The sequence below is a fragment of the Lutra lutra genome, chromosome 16 (assembly GCF_902655055.1).
Source record: "Lutra lutra chromosome 16, mLutLut1.2, whole genome shotgun sequence".
NCBI classification, from domain to species: domain Eukaryota; kingdom Metazoa; phylum Chordata; class Mammalia; order Carnivora; family Mustelidae; genus Lutra; species Lutra lutra.
The window spans coordinates 12,208,053-12,230,918 of record NC_062293.1 but is presented as its reverse complement, the minus strand read 5'-3'; the positions used below and the strand labels follow the sequence as shown (position 1 = coordinate 12,230,918).

Below are 22,866 nucleotides of genomic sequence, written 5' to 3'. Positions count from 1 at the left end.
AGTCTGCATAACAAAATGGTAAGTGCTCACTCTGCTGACAGTATTTCCAGAAGTGACTCAAGGGAGGGTAGCTTTTTCCTGTTGATTCTGTTCTGATTAGAAAGTGGTTTTCCGAATTTCTTGCAACAGAGGTTTCGGTAAAGATGGGGGGGGGGCAGAGAGTTTGAGATGGCAGTCTCTGGTGAGAACCTGGAGGCCAGAAATTCTGGGTGACAAGCTGAAAACAAATTTGCTTGCCCAGACAGCCTACTGAGAAAGGATTGTAAGGTCATAGCTCTCGTGGGCCAGAGTGGATGCCCACACCCACCTCCATCTATGGAGCTGGCCAAGAGGTTGGGTAAGGACAAGGTGAGATCTCTAGAAAGACTTCTGGTCACACTAAAAGACTAAGTGTGAAAACCTCTGTCATATGCCTTGTATACTGAACATTCTGACATCTGTATAGCTAGCTAGCTCTCCATGCATGAACCCACCCATCCATCCATCCATCCATCCATCCATCCATCCATCCATCTAAGCAATCTCTCCACCCACTGTGGGGCTCAAACTCATGACCCCAAGATCAAGAATCATACGCTCCTCTGACTGACCCAGACAGATGCCCCATTTCTTTTTTATCATGATAGCACAATGTTTCTCCCTTCCAATGACTTTTTCCTTCATTAAATAACTTTTCAACCACTTTATAATTGAAATGAACTCTTTTGTTTCATTTCTTCATTATTAAGAGGCATATATGTGCCATCATTTCATGTTCGTTTAATTGATTCAGAACAGCCAGAGAAACTTTGGTTTTTAATAAGACTACAAATAGGAGCACCTGGGTGGCTCAGTGGGTTAAGCCTCTGCCTTTGGCTCAGGTCATGATCCCGGGGTCCTGGGATCGAGCCCTGCATCAGGCTCTCTGCTCCGCGGAGAACCTGCTTCCTCCTCTCTCTCTGCCTGCCTCTCTGCCTACTTGTGATCTCTGTCTGTCAAATAAGTAAATAAAAAATCTTTAAAGAAAAAAATAAGACTACAAATAATTCCTTAATGCATGATTTTACAAGTTGAGTGGTTTGCTTTGAATCTTGTTTATAAATTTTATGAAAATAACATCGACTCTAGTTCCCTTTCTTTCCCCCAGACCTACAGCAAAGCTCTGGTACTGACACAGGTGCCATTTACTGGGCAATTAGCCACCAGCCCTTCTCCTCACCCCAGAAGTCCATTGACATGTATAATCCTTTAGACTTTAATTTGCCCTCATTATTTTCATATTTTAAACAAACAAATCAAATTATCTTATAACATGCTCCCTTTTAAAGAGTTTGGCATACCCTCATTGTCCTGGCAAAGCTTATTATGTCATTTACATTTTTCTTCTGGAAAGTGTCGTTCTTTCTTCCCAACCACCACAAAGCACTCTGAGAGTCAGCACAGTGTAGCTTCCTTCCTACAGCAAGCTGACTTATGTGGCACTTAAAGGCAGGCTTAATTGGAGAAAAGAACTGCCTTTTCTGTAATGATGCAAGTTAACACAGCAGAGCTGAGAGACGAGGAATGATTTTGCAGAATAAACAGTTTAACAGGGCAAGTTGGATTCCGTTTTCCATTTGTGACCCAGTGCTGGACATTCTGTCCTTCCAGTATCATGGGCTTTTCTCAGGAATAAACCAAAAGTTGTGATTTTGTGTGTGTGTGTGTGTATATCAAATGTCAGATCTGAAGGCTTTTGAATCAAGAAGCCACAACTCGAAAGAATGTTCTGCTTGTGCTGATTGAGTAATTGTGGTCACTTTCACATTGTCCTTATGTCAGATTCCGAGGTTGGAACTCTAATGGCCTAATAATTCTTTAGAATCTGAGACCAGGAGCAGCTGCCAATATAAACTGTCATTTTCCTTTCATCTCAGTACATCTTAACTTTTTTGAGAGTGGTATGTTATTTGGTTACTTTTCAATTGTTTAAACTGATTTTTTTTAACAGATAATAAAAGTGATTTCTAGACATACTGCTTTCTCCGATTAACCTTAAAAAGATTATGTCTTACATCTACATCTTTAAACTACGAGCAAATTTGAAAAGTGGTACCTTTCTCAAAAGCAAATGCGATTTCGCTTCTGGTTTGATAAGACTGATAAAATATGGTTGACTTAGTCTTTTCCCTCTGTGGAGTGTGGAGAAAGGAGCAGATGTAATTCTGTGACCTGTCCTGTTAGAAATGCTTTCTGCTAGAGTCCTATAAGGCTAAATTCTCAGCCGCTCCCTGACCCCCAAGTTCTCACTGGCCCCCTTGGCCTCCTCTCCCTTTGCCTGCTCTTCCGTGGGGCAGGAAGTCAGGGTCTCGAACCACCTCTTTTCTTTCGACTTACATCCCCAAGAAAGTGCATCTTTCTTACTTACATCTGCACCTAGTCTGAGACCCCTCTCTGCTGCTTAGAACCTCCTCCTGGTGTGACTGGTCCCCTATGACGTCCCACCAGCATCTTAAACTCAACTTGTCAAAAACCAGCCTGCCCCCACTGCTCTGGCTCCTTGTCCCTTCAGTAGTTCATGGTGTCATATTCTGTGGTCGTTCAGTGTCACAGCCTTGTGGTTATCTCTGAGTCCCTCTTTCCCTTGATGCCCCATCAAGGGATGTGATGCCACACCCACCCTAGCCCTCCTGCAAGCCCTTCCCATCACATCTGGCCTGCACTTTGGTGGCAGCCTGCCTACTTTGGCCCTGGCTTTACTCCGTAGAATTAGTTCCTCACAGTTCAAGGGCAAAAAACACTGAGGCATGAACAGGGCCAAATACCGCCATGGGATGAGCAGAAAATTGGCTTCTGGCTTTGGCGTTCGGGAGGTAACAAGTGACTGTGATGAAAACGGACTCAGGAGCATGGTGGGGACAGCTGGCAGGTGCGACGGGCTGCCAAGAGGCTAGAGAGGAGGACAGGCACGCTGCGTGTGGCCGCTCCCAGGGTCTACTACTGGAGGAAGAAGGAGACGAGGCAGGAGGCCAGGAACTATGTTTTGTTTAAGACAAGAAAGGTACACCTCTCCTTTATTTTCTTCTATGAAATAAAAATTAAAACTAGGGGTGCCTGGGTGGCTCAGTCAGTTGAGCATCAGACTCTTGGTTTCAGCTCAGGTCATGATCTCAGATTCCTGGGATCGAGCCCTATGTCGGGCTCCACGCTCCACTTGAGGATTCTCTCCCCCTCTCCCTCTGCCCCTCCCACCCGCGTGCATGCCCACGAGCATGTGTGCACATGCACTCTCTCTCTCTCAAATAAATCTTAAAAAAAAATCAAATAAAAAACTAAAAAAAAAAAATGAAGGAAGCGTTGTATTTTTTATTAAGGCAGAAACCAGACAATATATCACCACAAGTAACAATAATGTTATACACATACATATATGTGCCTAGATACAGATATTCGGAAGGTATAGTTGTACATTCTGTGTTTCGAGAAACATAATAACCTTTAGTTTCATGTGCTACATTAAGGACGTTTAGAAACCCTGTTGACCAAAGTACATCTCCTCAGGAGTTCGTTCAGGTATTTATTAGCTCCTTCCATGAACACGAATTCAGGGTCAAGTGTGTGCCAGGCATCAAGCTGGCCTGGCACTAGGCTTGCAGACCTGAGGGGGAGAGAGCCCCGAGCTCCTGCGGCCATCCATCCTGAGTGGACCCGGACGCTGACTCTCTGAAGCCCCAGATGGATAGCAGCCCAGAGGAGTCCACCTCAGCTCTCAGGACTGACGTCCTCAAGCCAAGCAGGTGCAGCAGCTTCCAGGCAAAGAAAAGGGAAAACAGGTTCAGAGGGAGAAAGAGGCAGCGCGAGTAGCAAAACATACAGAATGTGAAATTGGTATTTTAAAATTCCAGTCTGGTGCCTGAGTACCAGCCACAGGGACCTGCGCAGGCTGTGGAACCTCGCTGACCCTCAGTTCTGTGCTCTCTAATGCAGAGGAAGCAACACCTACCGTCCAGGGCTGCAGTGAGGGTTAAAAATAAACCCCACTCCATCCCTGAGAGCTGCCGGGGTTACCCGATGCTGGCCAGAGCAGTAGCGGGGCGCTGGGGCTTCAAGGGGCTCAGCCTGGCCAGAGCCAGAAGACGGAGGTCCCTGCGAGCCAGGCCCAAGAGCTTAAGCTGTATCTCAGGGATGCTGGAGTCCTGTTTGAGTATTTCCAGGGGTACAGACATAATTAGATTTTGGTTTAAGAAGATCCTGCTGACAACAGGATGAGGGCGGATGGGAGAGCAGGAAAGACCGGGAACAAAACATGCAAACATTCTTCCCACTCCAGTAATCCTTCCTCTCCCCGATGATGCCATCAGAGAAGTGGATGCGATCCTATCTGTTGGTAGCTACCAAAAGGAAAAAAGAAACTGCGACTTGATCAGCAAACACAGGAACAGTTGCATTCGCAGACCGCAATAACAGAAGTGTAAACAAGGACACCTTCCAGCTCGTGGGCAGACTTGGTTGAACTGGAGGTTTTTTAATCAGACATAATATCAAGGAGTCCCTAAAGCTTTTAACCTCATCCTCAAACCCTTTTACTTTTTAAATGAGAGGCTCTTGGCCTGGGGTTCATCTCTGGATGGGCTTCAGGCAATGTGTGGACTTCCTAAAATCAAAGACCAAATCATAAGCATAGTTTTTCCATGTCGAGAGTGACCATAAAACATTGATGAGATGCTGCCTGGATCTAGAACTCCAGAAGAGGTGAGGAGCCACTGTGGATGTCTGTGTGCAGAAAAGACTGGCATCGCTTTGAAAAAATCCTGAATGGACACTGACTGGGACATTTCGGTCTGAACTTCAGACTCTTGTACCTAGCTGCATGCGACCTCACGTCTTTGCTTGGATGCGTCATGGGCATTCCAGACTTACTGTAACGCATCCTAGGCTGGACAGATGTTCTCCCCCTACCCTTCCCTTATGTTCTCTGACTGCTCGAGCCAGAGAACTTGGCTCGAGCCAAAATCCTGCGGATCTTTTTAATTTCCATGCTCTGCATCCACCCCTTGGGGATGTCACTCTATCTTCAAACCCCCAACTGCTACCACCCACCACCCTGATCCAGTTCCCCATCGTCCTTCCCCAATATGTTTCAGTGACCTCCACCCTGCCTATCTGCTTCTGCCCTTACCCCTTTTCCATCTGTTCCTCACAGCAACCGAAGCCACACTTGCCCACACCTTCCAGCAACTTTTCCTTCTACCTCTGAATAAAATCTGAAGTTCTTATTTGCCCTCCAAAGCTTTGCATGACCTGATGTGACTTGGCACCTATGATGTCCCTGACGGTGTGACTCCCCCGGTGTCCCTCTCCACGCTGACCTGAACACCCCCACCTCAGGGCTTTGCACATACAGTGTCCCCTGCTTGGAAGGCTCTGCCTACAGATATCCATGACTTGCTCTCTCTCCTCCTTCCAATATTTGCTCAAGTCTTCCTGGGCCATCCATTTTTAAGATTGCAATACCTTCCCTGGCCCCATTCAAGAATATCCTCCTGCCCTGATTTATTTCTCTTCTCCACTTATCACTAATATATTACACGTATTTGCTTATGGCCTAACCCCCCCCCCCAACGTAATATAAGCTCCATGAGAACAGGGAATTTTTTGTTGTCTGGTTTCTTTTGCTCTTCTATCTAGAGTGCCTATCACAGTTCTTAACACACAGCCGGAAGTCCTTTGCCTTGATTGAATTTTGTTTTGAGAATTTATTTGGCACCTTTGCAGTTACCATGCTATGTGTCCTTCTCACTTATAATTTTCTGTATGTCATATCAATATGATGTCAGATTGTTTGAATGCATTCTGTTTCTTTTCGAATTCACCTCTTAAAATAGTAATGGAGGCAATGATGCTTATTGATCTCACGGCTCCTAAATTCCCCGTGTTAACCTGAATTCTGTTTCCAGCAGCCACTTGGCCACTGAAGAGCTCCCCTCCGCACACTTCTTACAAGCTCCTCAAACTCCACACCATCCTTCATGACTTAATAAAGAGATTCCTTTAAGGTTACTATTAGTATGATTGGGAAACCCATCCTGTTGGTCCGCCATTACAATTCCTAGGCTGTCACAACACTCTTCAGAGTGCCCTGTACCCTGCAGGTGGACTGAGAGCTACTTTCATTGGCGATGGCCTTATGCTTTGCTGTGTGCTTGTGGCTCTGTGCTGGGAATAGCAGAGACATTTTTCTAAACGGAACTGACACCTGCTAACGTGTCTGTCTTCTGTTTGGAAACTGTTACGTTAGTAATTCCTAAAGCAGAAAACACCTGGGTGTGACCTTAAGAGGCTTGTTTTGTTTGCCTGAGCTCTGGGCACCAGCCGTAAGGGCCCAAGCCGAGGTTTTCCTGGCAGTTCAAGGGGTAAAACTTCTTTTCGAGGTGGTGCAATTTTTTAACATGTATGTGTTTATCTTCCACTATTTCAGGCTTTACAAGATGAGCTAGAAAACCGCTCCAGCCAGGTGCGATGTGCAGAGAAGAAACTTCAGCACAAGGAACTAGAATCCCAGGAACAGGTAGGTGCCCTCCGCGCTGCCGCTGGCTGGTTGGCTGCTTCCTGTCTCCAGGCCGAGCAGCTTCTGTAGCTCTGGTTGCCCCTGGGATGCGTTGGCCGCAAGGAACAGACTAGCCTAGCCCTGGTTGGCATAAACGGCTTAGCGACCCATGACTTCACATGACCGGAAGTCTGCAGGGAGGGCAGGCGCCGGGCCCAGTGCTTCGGGGCCTGGCTCTGCTTCTCTGCCATTCCCACGACTCTGCCTCCTGGGATGGCTTCATCCTAAAGCAATCCAAGAGGTCTACAGCAGCTCTGGGCTTCCTGTGCAGACCTAGCAGTGTCCAGAGGGCCCTTCTGAAGAGTAAAAAGACCTTTCCCAGAGCCACCACGTGCCTTCCATGCAGCCCTTCACATCTCATTGGGTAGAACTGTGCTCAGCCTGGCCTGTCCAATCCCTGGCAAGAGGACTCAGGGGACCTCCCCCCACCCCAGCCCCAGATTAGCCTAGACCGGTCAGGATGCACCTGCTGGGGAGGGACTAGGAGAGGAAGGGTAGTCTGGACCGAGAAGAGAGGAATGGATGTCCTCTGTGCAGAGGGCAATGTCTGCCACATCATCACCCTCGTATGTATGGACATTCTCGTACTCCCGCAAACCAGATTTTCCTTCGAACTTTAATTTTCCCTCTCTTCTCATGTTGGAGAAAGAAGTCTAATAGAACCCGAATAATCTGGCTATGACAGTAGCTAATGACCTATTTTATTTTCAAATGACAGGATTATTTTCATCCAGTTCTTCTGGTTATAGTGAATTATTATTTGTGGTAATTTTGACAGCTTAAATGAAAAGGTCAACGTTATCAATAGAGATCGTGAGTCTTAATGAAACCTTTGATAAACACAGTGTCCCTAGCCATGGGGTAGAGCACTGCTAACGTTCTCCTAAGTGCCACCAGCCTTCGTGCACGAAAAGCACCATAGGTATTGATGGATTTCCACCCTTTAGCTGTCTTGTAGAAACACGAAGTTAGATGATTATGATCTCGTAGGAAGAGTAAACACTGATGGGCGGCTGAGAGGGAAACTTTTTTCATCTTTGCAGGTGCTTACAAACGGATCCGAGGTAGGGGTTTGCACAAAATGGCAAATGTGAGCATCTAGTAGACGCTGAGTATTAGCGCTCAATGACTTGACTTGACCTCGTAGAACTCCTTCCTACTCTCTCATCTATGTCCCTTGTAACGTACCTGCCATGTATCTATGTGTAGGTCATGTCTTACATCATAGGCATAAGCATGCATGTATGTACACATACGTGGACCTGCGTGAATTGTCTAGAGTCTAATGTACATTTGGTAGCAGGATCACAGTGTAAGACGGTACCAGGATGGACCGTTTAATAAAAACTACACTTGATCAAAGGCCCGAAGGTGGCAGACACTGTCTGAGACACGTCACACATGGTGGTTCCTTTGTCAAGAGAATAACCACATAGGGCCAGGACTGCCATCCCCATTTCATGGAGGGCACACAAAAACCCAGAGAGGCTGAGTAACTGGTCCAAGTTCACACAGCTAGTGAATAGTAGAGGTGAATTTGAACCCAGATGTGTCAGAATTTTGAAGCCTTCCTCCTGTCGGTGGCCTACGGTTGCAGATCCCCGTGGCTCAGTAGCAAATGCCACTCACTGGCCAGGGACTGAGCACAGCAGGGGGCAAAGGCACCCAAAGCCGAGCCTATCTGGCAACAGGCCACGATGGTTCCTTAGACCTCGGACACCGCAGCGTCATGTTCAGGTGCGGCCCGCACAGGCCTGCGCGCTGCCCAAGGGCGGCTGAGCTCACCCTCCGTCTCAGATGCTCCAAACTGGGAGAAGACCGGCTGCTTAAAAGCTGGGAATGGTGCTCCCTCCTGGGGCTCCTCCAATTCATGATAAAATATGACTTAAGGTAAAACTTTGTTGACGTCATTCCAATTCATGGCAAAACTTCACACAAAAAATTCTGTAATATATTGAGAGTAGGGAAATTAAGAAATCCCAAATGAACAATAGGGAAGGATTCAGGGGCCATTTTTGTCTTTTTTTTTTTTTTTTTGCTTCTTTTTGATCATCAAAGTTGCTTTCATCTCTGTAGCGACAATGGCTTTTTAGACTATTTCTTGCGCTAATTCCTGATATCTTCTGTTAGGGCTACAGTTTACCAAAGAAATGTCAGGAAATACCCATGGGTAAAACTGAGTATTTCGTAACCGTCGCAACCATAAAACGTTGAATTCTTTCCACAAGATCCTAGGGTGTGGCTAGGATTTGATGCCAATTGTTTCAACAAAACTGAAGAGCAAATAATGAGCGCGTAATAAATCGTATTCCTCTATCATTCACTTAATTTAACTTCGGTTTTATCTAAATTTGACCTATGGCCCCCTTTCAACTTGTGACACTCATGGAAATAGTAAAAAATAATGACAAGTATCACCATGGACATTTTGTAGGGTCTCCTTATAGATGAGCTTACTTAGGATACTTCAGATGTTGAAATTGTGTTGGGATTTCTTTTTTTTGCATCTGTCAAAGCAACTGCAGGACCAGTAGCCGGCCTGACATCAGCCTATCAAATAATCAAAACATTCTTCTTGGAACTTTCTTCTCTTTCTTTTCGACCAAATATTATTACCCTGATACTCATTGCACAAAGAATCAAAATTGAGACTGGCAGAATTACAAAGGACAATTTCCTGGCCTTCCTTTTTTAACTTGCTTGCTTAAAAAAAAACAACAACAACAACAAAAAAAACTGTTTCTGTTTTTCATTTAAGAAAAATTCCTGTGTTTTGAGTCTATAAAAACAAAAAATGAATGAGGCATTTTAAAAGTTATGTTTTTAATTAAAAACAAAAAGCTGCTTCTCATCAGGTCTTGATGGGCGGTATTCCTGCTGTCCGCCCCTTGCCTGCGCGCCGGCATCTCTCCCCTCACCATGGGGGCCTCAGTCAACGGAGTCACCAAAGAGGCGTTGTTCACCCGTAGTTCCAAAGGGTTAATTTGCTCTAATGCACTTTCATGATAACACAAATAAAATGAGAAAAATACTCATTTTCTAAGTCAGCCCTATAGAAGCACGTGTCCTATAATCCACAAATAATAAAGTAATTTTAAAATCACCCTTATTTTTTTCCATGCCAGGAGTTAATAATTTCAAATTCTAGATTAGATCGAGCAAGAATCCCATAGGTGCAGCAAGGGGGGCAGGGGGGCTTTCAGAGCTCTGAGCAAACTTCCTCATTGTGCAAGGAAAATGAAGTCATCCGAGGGGCACTCAGTGGGTTAAAGCCTCTGCCTTCAGCACAGGTCATGATCCTGGGGTCCTGGGAGCGAGCCCCGCATTGGGCTCTCTGCTCGGTAGGGAGCCTGCTTCCTTCTCTCTCTGCCTACTTGTGATCTCTGTCTGTCAAATAAATTAAAAAAAAAAAATCTTTAAAAAAAAAAAAGAAAATGAAGTCATCCAAAAAGGAAGTGAATCCCTAACATGGTAGCGGTGGGCCTGGGGTAGGACTTCTCATACCCATGTGCTAGGCAGGCAGCTCACTCCCAGCAACTGTTTTCCATTATATTGAGCCCTCTGTAAAATGAATAAATGTTGTGTATCTCTTAGGTTCAGATATGTGTAAAACCAAATCTCGTTCATGGGAGCAAACAAGATTTCATTGTTTGCAATGAGACTAAGTAATTTGCTAGCCCTGGCCAAGATAATTTGGTCTAATAAGTCACAGAAAAGAGAGGGAAGAAAAATAACAGTCTAACATTTTACTTGATATTTTTAACACTATATAAAGGCACCAAACAATGTCAGATAATCACATACATGGGACAAAACCCCTCCTTTGAACTGAGTATCTTGAGTTTTGAAAATATGAATAGCTTTGATTACTTGGGTCATGCAGTTTCTCAGAAGATGATTTTAGATAAGTTACTGAGAAAAAAACAATACCTTCAAGATCCAGTAAATAAAGTATAATGCTGTGCATTTCACTCGCAGGGTCATACCTTTTTTTTGCACATTTCATTCTTTTGATAGGCGTACTGTGCTGAGCAGCGATAGGTGCTGAGAAGACACAGATGAGTAAGTCATAGTCCTTGTCCTCGAGGAGCTTATAGTCGAGTAGAGCAGAGAACATATGTGTAAAAGGGACTCCAGGCATGGAATTTAAAGGAGGTTCTTTTTCTTTGGACTGGCATAGAGGCCCAGGCTCACAGGATGCAGAGAGAACACACACATTGGTACTGCTGTCCATCTTCCCCAAGGGGAAGGGATGGAAAGCTCTCTAGCTGGTAAAAGGGTAGGGTCCACCTCCCCAGGCAGAGCTTGGAGCTTGCAGGCAAGCGGTGGTTTCAGAATCCTTCGGCCTTCAAGGGAACCAGGTCCTTGCTGAGCGGTGGTGGGGGAGGGGGGAGAGCAGTGCTGCCGCCAGCTTCTCATGGAACGCCTGGGTGCCTACCTCATCGTGTTGCCTGGGACTCCCCCTGGAGATCCTGTCCGGTTTTATGGCTAATGTTTTGGGGCAGCCAGCTGGTTTAGCTCCTTGTCATATCTGGTGTGCCTAGGCACAAAGGGTCTGGACTATGCTGACAGAAGTAACTCGTAAATTGTCTTAAAATATCGAGCGAAGGCAGCCTACTAAATGGGAAAGGCTCTTTGCAAGTGATATATCATATAATGGCTGACATCCAAAATATATAAAGAACTTACACGACTCAACACCAAAATAACCCAAGCCACCCGATTAAAAAATTGGGCAGAGGACCTGAATAGACATATCTCTGAAGAAGACATCCAGATGGCCGTCAGACACATGAAAAGATGCTCAACAGCACTCATTATCAGGGACATGCAAATCAAACCACAGTGAGACATCACCTCACACCTGTCAGGATGGCTAGAAGCAAAAGGACAAGAAATAACAAGTGTGCGAGGATGTGGAGAGAAAGGAACCTTCGTGCACCGTTGGTGGAAATGCAAACTGGTGCGGCCACTCCAGAGAACAGCGTGGAGGTTCCTCAAAAAATATAATAAAAAATAAAAAAATAAAAAATAAAATAAAAAAATAGAATTACCATAGGATGCAGTAACTCTGCTTCTGGGTATTTACTTAAAGAAAACCAAAATATCAATTTGGAAAGATAAATGCCCCCTATGTTTATTCCAGCATTATTTACAACAGCCAAGATATGGGAGCAACCTAAGTGTCCATCAATAGAAGAACAGATAAGGAAAATGTGGCATATATATATGTGTGTGAGAGAGAGTGTGTGTGAGAAAGGGAGAGAGATATTGGAAGATAGGTGAAATTTATATAAATGGGGTATGTACAATGGAATAAATACTCTATATGTATGATTACACACAGTAGAATATTACACAGCCATAAAAAGTGATGGCATCGCGCCATTTGCAACAACACAGATGAACATGGGGTATTATGCTGAGTGAAGAAAGACTGAGGAAGACAAATACCATATGATTTCACTCATGTGGGTTCTAAAAAAAAACCAAATGAATAAACAAAAAGCAGAATCAGAGCTATGACAGAGAACAAACTGATGGTTGCCAGAGGGGAGAGGCATGAGACGGATGGGCAAAATGGGTGCGGGCAGGGGGAGGGGAGGGAGATACCAGCTTCCAGTTATGGAATGAATAAGTCCCGGGCATGAAAGGCACAGCCTGAGGCGTATAGTAAATGATACTATGATAGCGTTGTATGGTAACTGACGGTAGCTGCACTGTGGGGAATGGAGCATAATGTATAAATTTGTCAAGTCACTATCTTGTACACCTGAAACTAATGGAACATTGTGTGTCAGCTATACTCAGAAAATTGGAAAATTACTAAAATGTGCATACACTAAATCAATAATGTAATTTATATTACATATAATATACATGCACATATATGCTTGGATATAAAATCCAGTCACACTTAACATCTCAATCTCAGCTTTGTAGCAGCTCACTTTATATTTAATTGATCTAGCCACACCAATTAATTTAGGAGAGAATCTAGTGAGAGATGTTTGTGTCTGTTTGAGGTGGGAACAAAGGTTGTGTCTGTTTGAGGAGGGAACAAAGGTTGTCCCAGAGACCCCTACCAAGAAGGAGGAGAAGCTTCAAGGACTCATATGATCTAGCAGAGAAGCACTACTGCTCCCAAGTCAATCTTGTTGCTACTGGTCGTGTGCTCTTGGGCAAGTCACGTAACCTTTTTGGATACCAAGTTCGTAAAATGTCGGTAACAATACTTTCCCACAGGATTGATGTGAACATCAAAACAAGATAATGTGTGAGAAATACTTCAAAAAGCATAAAACATAATGCAGATGAAATGTGCGTCATTACAGTTGCTCATAAAGTACAAGGGGACATGTGAGCGAGGCATTAGCAGGACAAAAAGACATTTGGAACAGAATGAGGGAAGCCGTGAAGCAGAACGGGCTCAGAAGGCTCGGGGAATAGTGACTAATATCGTGGTCAGAGGGTAGCGTCAATGAAGAGGAGAATAAGACCAGAGATCTAGCTGGGTTCATTTCATCCATTTACAAAAAAAAAGAACAAACTTGTGTTATTACCTATTCTTTACCAAGCAGAGCACTGTGTGTTAGGAGCATTGGTGGCCAATCTGGCATGGAGTGTTAAGGAAATCACTCACTGGTCAGAAAGCAGTTGTCCGCCATTGAGGATTTTTGCCCTTTAACTGGGTAATGTTCTAGGATTGCGTTTATACTTTAGAAAGATTAATCTGGCAGCAGAAGATGAGATGAACCCAGGGGTGAAAAGAGATGAATTCAGAGGGTATAGCACTAAAATTCATATCATGAGTCACAAGAGACCAGGAGGGCTTGAACTTGATCTTGTCAAAGGGAGTAGAAAGAAAGGAGGAGATGAGGAGACTCACTTGAAATTCACAGAACATAAAGATGCAGAAGGCAAGAGAAAAGCATAATACCACGTCTTTGAATTGATAGGCTGATGAATAGTGTATTGTCCATGAGATGTTGAGTCCAAGAGGCTAGCTGCAGGACGTTCGTTTGGAGACATGTAATAGAAAACCTGAACTAGAACTCAAGAAGGAATGGAGGCATGTCTGAATCCTCTCGAGGGGGGAACCTAGCAAAGCCCAAAGGATGTGGGTGATACGGAGAGGCAAGAGACGAGAGGCCCGCGGGCAGATGCGTGGACAAGAAAAGGTAGTGGAGGATCCAAAGAGGGTTTTATTTCTTTTTTTTTTTTAATTTTTTTATTTTTCCAGCATAACAGTATTCATTTTTGCACCACACCCAGTGCTCCATGCAATCCGTGCCCTCTACAATACCCACCACCTGGTGCCCCCAACCTCCCACCCCCCACCCCTTCAAAATTCTCAGATCGTTTTTCAGAGTCCATAGTCTCTCATGGTTCACCTCCCCTTCCAATTTCCAAAGAGGGTTTTAAAGGATGATTGGTCAAGGAGAGAAGAGCAGAGCCAGAGGAATTTAATGTCATAAAAGCCAAAAAGATTTCCCCGCTAGACTTTCAGCTCCTTGAGGGTGATGGCCCTATGTAACAATTCAAGGCACCCCCCACCCCGTGCTTGTTGTCACACTGAATTGCTCAGTAAAGTCCTTGCTGCCCTGAATCTCATCCTCAAAACTCTCCTGCCCACTCCAGTGTCCCTCTTTCATCTGTGCTCTTTTAACACTTTCTGTGAAACTCTGTTAAAGGTTTTCCCATCACGCTCACTTAGTAGATGTTTGCTCTTTGAGGATGGGCCCCTGAGTTGAGACTCTATCATATTCATTCTTATAACTCAGCATTCGGCCCTCTGCTGGGCCTATGTGCCACCCGGTAAATTCTTGGAAGGAAGACAGGAAGGAAGGAGGGGGGCGTAACAGCAACATCTCCTACAAGGAGTCTGAGAATGAAGAATTCCAGAAGCCACCGAACTTTGAACTACAGATCATTTACGTTGCACCCCCTAACTATATGCTAAGTAGACTTTTTCTGAACATATTCTTGTCTAGGCTTAGAGTAAATATTCTATTCCTGTATAATTGTCCTCTGCGGCAAGTGGGATCATTGAGCGTTCTCATCATGTCTTATGTCATGGCTTATCTGGGGCTCTCAGAACGTTCGTAGGTTGGGGAAAACCAAGAGAAAGCAGAATGCCAACACCCTACCCACACAACCCACTTTTCCTCTTGTTTTCTTAGTCATTTTTTTCCACCTTTATTGAGGTATAATTGACAAATAAAACTGTATATATTTAAAACAAACATAAGACAATATGATGATATGATATACATTGTGAAATGATTGCCACAATTAAGTTAATTAACACCTCCATCACCTCACCTACGTACTGCAGTGTGTGTGTGTGTGTGTGGCAAGAATGCTTAAGATCTACTCTTGGCAAATATCAAGGAGACAACACAGTCTTATTAACAACTATCACCTCGCAGTACGCTAGATCCCAGAAGTAGCTTAACAACTGAAAGTCTTCACCCTTTACCCAACATCTCCACATTCCACCCCATTCCCCGGCCCCCAGCATCACAACATTCCACTCTGTGTCCATGAATTCGCCTTTTTTTTTTTCTGTCTTTTTAAAATTCCACAGAGGGGTGAGAGCCTCTGAGCTCTCTGCATTATTTCTCTCAGCCTGCTGTCCTCTGAGCTCACCCATGGTGTCACGAATGCCATGCAGCCCACCTTTCTGTTCCTCTCTAAACCAGGACTACAGGATGCCCTCAGAAGGACAAAGCAGGAGGGATAAACACGAGCCAAGCCCTTTATTTTCTCTGCAGATAAACTTAGCATTCGGCAGCTTCCTTCCCAGGTTCCTGGGTTTAAGAATAAAATTGGATCCCTTTAGTATCGGTGGCTTTGGGGTCCCGTTACCCATCTCTGGCAGAGTCTTAGCTGCTTCTCCCTGGTCCACACTTACGATGCTCACGATTTGTATTCCCAAAGACTTCATTTGCCTCCCACAAAGCCCAGTGATCTATGGGGGAGTAGCATGGATTTTGGGGGGAAGCAACATCAATATCTTTAAAGTTTCCATTGGGTAGCACTCTTTGCCTTTAAACCACCTCAGTCATCCAGGGTAACTAACAAATCCATAGAGACACAGGCAGCCCTACAGAGGAAGACGCTGTATAGACAGAAAATCAATGAGGCAATAATCGTGACAATTGTTAAGAGGAAGAATTGGTCTTTTGCAGATTTCCAAGCCTTTAATTTCTGTTTTCCATAATGGATTTTAAAACTTCACAGCCGTAGCTGCTTTTGGCTAACTCATCTGCAGTGGAATCTATTTAAAAGTACTAACAGCTCAAAACTATGTTTTATCCCAAAGCACATTATGAAAACAGGAATAATAATTGCAACAGAAATAAAATTCAAAGACTTTTATTGACTTTTCATGTTTAATGGTTATTATTCTGGCTTGTTTCGAGTAATTTTAATAACCACAGTTTATTTACAAAATTCAGACTAATTCTTTTGTTCCCATGCCAACAAAATACATTTGTTCCCAGACAGCTGGTATGATGCATCATTCTAAAATTTGTGTTGTTATGAGGGACAGAACCACATTTAATTTTGGCCACATCTTATTCTCAATGAGCGTTTATTTGAATACTTGTCTCTATTTTCTGAAAAACACTTGAAGCACAGTGTCAGGGACATGAGTATTTTCGTTAACATATACATCTCCTCAAAATTTTCCTTATAAATCAGTTCTCGTAGAATTCTAGCAGATTTTCAGGGCACAGCAAGTCAACACTTGTACATAAAACCTCTACTACAGACTGTGCCCGATGATCACCATGCTGTTGTTAGAGGAGAACTTAAGGCAGCTCTTCTGGGATGAATGTGCTCTGCATTTCATCTTGGCTTTCTTGAGATTCCCTTTGTTTTTAACTTCACTGGGCTGGTTGTGGGAGGGGGGAGAGGAGGTGTGTTTTTAATCCTGTGTAAACCCAAGTGTCAGCAAAGAACCCACTGCATCATTGCAAGTGTTTTTCCATAAAGCACTTTCTACATTGTTGGAGTGGCTCTTTGTCCGTGCAGCGAACTCTGGAGGACGGTGGGGACAGGGGTGAGAGTCACAAACGGACTGCATGGACGGGGCTCTGATCTCGGGCTGCTGGCTTCAAAGCCTGGCTGTGTCTTCCTGGGCCTGGGACTCATCTTGCACTCCTGTAATGAAGTAATGTGATCATACATTCTTACTTCTTGTGGTTTGATTTTTTTTTTTAAGGTAGTTTTGGCTGGAATTTTAGTGGGTTTTTTTTTAATTGGTTTTTTTAATTCCAAAAATGATTTGCTCCAAATCAGTCGATCGTGGAGACATTTAAAACCCAAGAATAAAAGCTCAAAACCAACTTTTCTTCCATGCCACCTTTTTAAATTGGGGGACAAGGAGAATGATGACAGGTATTAACCTGGGTAATGGAATACAGTCTCCCAGGAAGAGAGAAAGGAGGATATATCCCTGAGCAGTGTCCTCTCAAGGCTGAGTTTTCTGGCAGCTGCTAAGCCCTAATTTCATGGAACTGAGTGAACAGCTGGAAAGAGGAAGTCAAAGAAGAGAGAAACACAGAGATGGTAAAAGAGGGTGAGAGTGAGTCAGCACGGTAACAGGGAGAAACATTTGATGACTACTTACTGTGCCTGTCACGCTCAGAAAACTTACCACATATTCTGAGCTAACATTTACTTAGAATTCCTGTTCTGCTCTCGTCCAGCCAGAAAAGATCTCCTTCCTGTTGAAAGGGGTTATTTTGAGGTAGAAGCGATTGAAATTGTTTATTGTCAAATAAATGACAGAGCCCAGGTATTTTAGAGGCCTCAGATGTGTATCAGTTTAAACGAGAAATAAGGAAAGAAAGGTGATATTTTTACACAAAGGAAAAATCAGAAATTTAAAAGGCCCTTTGAACATACTTTACATGAAGGTAACCTTTTGGATTTCTATACAGAATTCGAGGACAGTTCCAACTGAAAAAAATATTGTCATAAAATGTTCAAGTGCAAAGAATGACTTCTTGAATCACATGGGGAAATTAGAACTAGTGAAGAATAGAGTGTCATTGGCGTGATTAAAATTGTATGAAACATGACACCTGTTTTGAAGCAGACAGCCTAATAAGCGTATAGAGTTGATGTGGAAATCTTGTCCGCTAGGAGCTTCTGTTATCATAATAAAGGAAATCATCATTTAAAGATCCATTTTTGGTTTTGTATGTGAGATTTACACTCAGGTTTACTGAGAAGTGGCGAGAGTAGGAGCAGAAAGCCCTCTGATAGGAGATTTTTCCAATTTTAATTAAGGAGTAGGGGAGGGTTTGGCCTGTGTTAGCCATGACAGACTTAGGTGGGGGGTTCTTCCCGGCTCAGATGGGTAGCAAGGCATGGTAGAGAAGGGCCCAGACGTCATGCTTACGTCACACTTAGTTCTTTCAGCAGCAGCAGAAAGGATCTAACAGGCAGCGCCTCAGGCCTGGCCCCCCACTATCGAACCAGAACAACAATTTATCTTGTTTTTCTGCCCTTCTGCTTTAAGATGTTTTTTGAATGAATGCCCATGCAGAAAGAATGGGGAAAAATTGGAAACCTAGACCAAATGATTCCACATGCTTCATTTGGCTCAGAAGATTTTGAGGTTTTGCCTGAGTTGGTAAACAGAGGAAGGTAAATGAGAGGGTAAATCAGAACGTGCCATGGTAACTAAAGGACAACTCAGGGTGAACTCTCTAAACTCCTAAGTGGTACATTCAACATTTCAATTCAATACAACAAAGACTTCCTGAGTACTTACTCTATATCAGGTCCTTTATTGGCCTTAATAGACATCAACGAGCAAAGAAAAATCCTTGCTCTTGTGAGGCTTATATTTTAGTGATAGATTCTTCATAGCTTTTGCATTTCTATATAAATTTTAGACTCGACTTGACAATTTCTAATGTCTCCCAGTCCATGAACATAGTATATTCCTCTGCTTTATTTAAGCATTCTGTAACTTTTTTATTTTTTCATGTAAAGACATCTTACACATCTTATGTTAAATTTATTCCTATTTATTTTACATATTATGATGCTGTTTGAAATGGTATTACTTTTAAAGTTTTATTTTCTCACCATTGGTTCCTGGCATATAGAAATAAAGCTGACTTTTCTGTAGTTTCCCTTTATCATTTTAAGAAAGTTTCTTTCTACTCGTACAAAGGTTTTTTTTTTCACTTTAAAATTTAAATGGGTATTTCTTAAATGACCTTTTCTCCATTCTTTGAGGTAGTCATATGAATTTTGCCCTTCATTCTGCTTATGCAGTGAACTTCATAGATTAGTTTTCTAACATTGAATCATCAGTGTTGAGTTTCTAGAAAAAGCCCTTTTTGATCATGATGACTTATCCCTTTTTATCTTTTGCTGGATTTTGTTTGCCAATATTTTGTTTAGGATTTTCACATCTGTGTTTATGAATGAGATTAGCCTTTTTTTTATTATAATGTTCTTACTAGATTTTGGTATCAAAGTTTGCTGTCCTCATAAAACAAATTAGAGTGTCCTTTCTTTATCTGTTTCCTGGAAGAGTTTGTCTAAAACTGAAATTATTTCGTCTTTAAAATGGAAGATGAAGCCATTGGGACTTAGAGTTTTCTTTGTTGGAAGATTTTCAGTTAATCGTATATATACTTTCTTTAGTGGTTATAAGTATCAGATTTTCTTTTTTTTTTTAAGTTTTATTTATTTATTTATTAGAGAGAGTAAGAGAGTGTGTGAGAGGGGAGAAGGTCAGAGGGAGAAGCAGACTCCCCACAGAGCTGGGAGCCCGATGTGGGACTCGATCCCATGATTCTGGGATCATGACCTGAGCCAAAGTCAGTGCCTAACCAACTGAGCCACCCAGGCGCCCAGATTTTCTATTTTCTATTTTAATGTCTGCCTGACTCTCTCTCCTCTTTTTGAGACTATAATTTTATGTATGTTAGACCTTCTAACTTTGTTCCCTATTTCTGTATTTATTCTGAGTATTTTTTTAATCCAACTTCTAGTTTCTTTCCTTAACTGTGTTTAATCTGCTGTTAAACCCATTCTTAATTTGAGAATCCATTCTTAATTTTGGTTATTGTATTTTCCAGAGCTAGAATTTCTACTTAGTTTCTTTTTAGTTTTCTGTCCTGTGCTGAAGTTTCACAACTGTTTTTCTTATTTTGCTGAACATATTTATCTCAGTTCTTTTAAAGTCAAAGTCTGATCATCGTTATGTGGAATTCACATGGAATTTATTTTATTGCCCTTATTTCTCTTGGCTTTTGGTCATATTGTCTTGCTTTCTTGTGAGCCTGGCTATTTTTCATTGAATGCCAGATATTTTATAGAGAACTTCATAGAAATAATTTGAGGCCTACCTAGAATGATGAGAATTTCCACCAGAGAGAATTTACATTTGCTTCTTGGTAGGCAGGTGGCGGCACTTGCTGTCCTGAATAACCTTAATTCATTTTCAGGGATTGAGATGATTCGAAGCTAGTTTTAGAGAGGGCTGGTCCATTTCCAATTCACTCCTTCTCATAGAGTGTGAATCCACCCAAAGCACGAGATTTTACCAGGCACTCCTGTTTAGTGAGACCTGGGCCGCAGCTTGTGTCTCTGGGGCTTTTTTGTGTGTGAGGCTGTTAAAAGATCTGTTCAGCTTCTCAGCCTCTTACCAACCGCTCTAGAGTTGGCAAAAGCACTACATAAAAATGTCCCAAATGCCAGATGTACAAGCTCTCTTAATATCTATTATTTCCAGGATCTTGGTCCTGCAATTCTTCCCTTTCTTGTTAGTTCCCTAATACTCTGAACCAGACTTGGAAGAGAATTATGGAAGGGTCCATTACTAGAAGTGGAAATCCAGGATTTGCATTTCTGTGAGTTGCTTCATCACGCTCATTGCTAATTTGTTCTATCAATTTGTTTTATTAATTGGACCTGAAGAAATTAATTTTCTTACATATTCTGTATCTTAGTGGTGTGATAAGTTTGCAGATCCTTTCAGTTGCTTCTCCTTTAATTTTATACTCAATATTTTAATTATTTGAGAACATTTTTCATTTCTTCTTTGTGGTTTCTAAGTTTGCCTAGGAAGGTCTTCCCTACCCTAAGATTATAAAATATATCCTCTTTGTAAATGTAGATAAAGTTACTAATCACTGACTTCAAAATAAGGGGGTAGGCCTAATCTAAACCCATGGCCACTTAAGGGCAGAAAAATTTCTCCGGCTGGAGGCAGAAGAGATGTGACAGAAAGGAAAGTCAGAGAGATTTGTAGTGTGAGAATGATCCAGTGCACCGGTGCTGATTGAAATCGGAGGAGGCGATATAAGGTGACCTTTGGGGGCTGGGAGAGGCTCTCAACTGACCACCAGCAAGGCAATGGGACATCAGCCCTTACAGCTGCAAGGACCTGAATTATGCCCCAAACCTGAATGAGCTCAGAAACAAATGCTCCCCCAGAGCTTCCAGATGAGAGTCTAGGCTAGCCAACACCATGATTTTGGCCTTGCGATACCAGAGCAGAAGAACCAGATGGGCCTCTTCAGACTTATGACCTTATAGAACTGGGAGATAAGGAATTTGCATTGTTTCAAGCGCTAAATTTGTGGTAAATTGTTAGAACAACAGTAGAAAGCTAATGCCGGGATCTTACCTTATGTTTTTATATTTTATTTCCAAATAGATAGCCAGTTATTGATAGCCTTTACTGATGGAGATATCCCTCCCCCACTTATTTGAAATGCTACCTTTGTCAAGAATCAGATTTTCCATATATGCACAAATCTGCCTGGGCCTTTGTATTCTTTCCTAGTCATCCATCCACTCATCATTTTTATGGTGTTTAAGAACATGAAGTCTGGAGCCACAGTGCCTGGATTCAAATTCCAACCCTGCCACTTCGACTTACTTGCCCTGGGACTTCAAGCAACTTACCTTGCTTTTTTTTGTCTTGAAAATGGGTTAATAATAGTACCACCTTGTAAAATCGATATGAGAATCTTCAATTATTATTGGTTATTACAAGTAACATCTTTAGAAAAGTACCAGTAGGTAGTACCTTTGAGCTCTAGGGAAAGGCTCCCCTCGCAATCTCTTTTTGGAATTGCCTGAGTCATTCTTAAGCATTTACACTTTCATGTGAATCTTAGAATAATCTTGCCAACCTCTGTTTTGTAAAATCTCGGATTGGTTGGTTGGAACCGCACTGAGGTTATGAGTTACTCTGGGAAGAATGAACGTCTTTGTGATATTAAGTTCACCTCTTCAGAAATGTCACATCTCTTCACATTCCATTCTGTCTTTTGTGTCTTTCAGTACACTTGGAATGTATCTTTTTACGGATGTTCATTTCTTATTAAATTTATTCCCAGGTATATTATGGCATTTTCCCCCCTTGATGGGTTTTCCCCATATAGTCTCTAAAAAGTCATGACTTATGTTGAGGAAAGTGCTTCATATGTTTGGTTTGTCTCTATCCAGCCAACCAGAACTATTCTCAACCTTAATTCTATTGAATCTTCCATTGATTTCTTTAAGAAAATTTAAGTACATTTTCAGTTAATTTCTTAAATTTATCTAAGGAGACAATTACATTGTTCCTTAACAGATAATGTTGTGTCTTCCTTTCCGTCTTTCATCTGTATTTGATTTTGTTATTGCCTCAGGGGAGGCCTCAAGTTTAGTGTTGAGGAGCAGCCCTGTCAGAATGCATCCCTGTCTTTTACTTGTTTTTAATGAGAATGCTTCTTGCATTCTGCAAGTGTTTGGGTTTCTGAGGGTTTCTGTGATACTCTGTGGGGTTGAGACGTGTCACCTTCATTATGATTAGTTATGTCCATGTTTTGTCTTCCCACCAGGCTCCTTTAAGAGCCAAGTATATATTACAGTATATATTAGAGTATTAGTATATATTAGAGTAGGAATACACACACACACAGACACACACACGTGTGTGTGTATATATACATCTACCTAGATCGTGTTTATGTGTCTGTGCACATGTGTGTAACAGAGACATCTGCCTCATAGTCGGCTTCAGCACAGAGAAGACAGAGTTTCTCTCCAGTTGGTACAGGGAACTCGCAGCAATTAGACCGATACACAGAGAGCCTCAGAGTCCTCCTGCTGACCTGTGCCGTCATCCGCCACCAGTGACTTCTCAGCCCACTCTTATTACACCGATGGGGTCTCTGACATACCACGCAAGACCCTCATCTCCAAGGTGTAGAATCCCCCTAGGGAGTCAGAGGGTATGTCTCCCCTTACTGCATATACACGCTCCC

The 22,866-nt window shown here is 42.7% G+C and overlaps 1 protein-coding gene across 5 annotated transcripts in view; it reads left to right on the top strand.

The window, feature by feature from the left end:
- The window catches only part of CEP112 (centrosomal protein 112), a 431,394-nt gene that overhangs the window by 381,169 nt on the left and 27,359 nt on the right, over positions 1 to 22,866 (top strand). For all 5 annotated transcript variants that reach the window (XM_047708133.1, XM_047708130.1, XM_047708131.1 and 2 more), the window contains one exon: positions 6,437 to 6,526. In XM_047708133.1, coding sequence (XP_047564089.1) covers positions 6,437 to 6,526 — 90 coding nt within the window. The remainder of the gene's footprint in view (positions 1 to 6,436; positions 6,527 to 22,866) is intronic.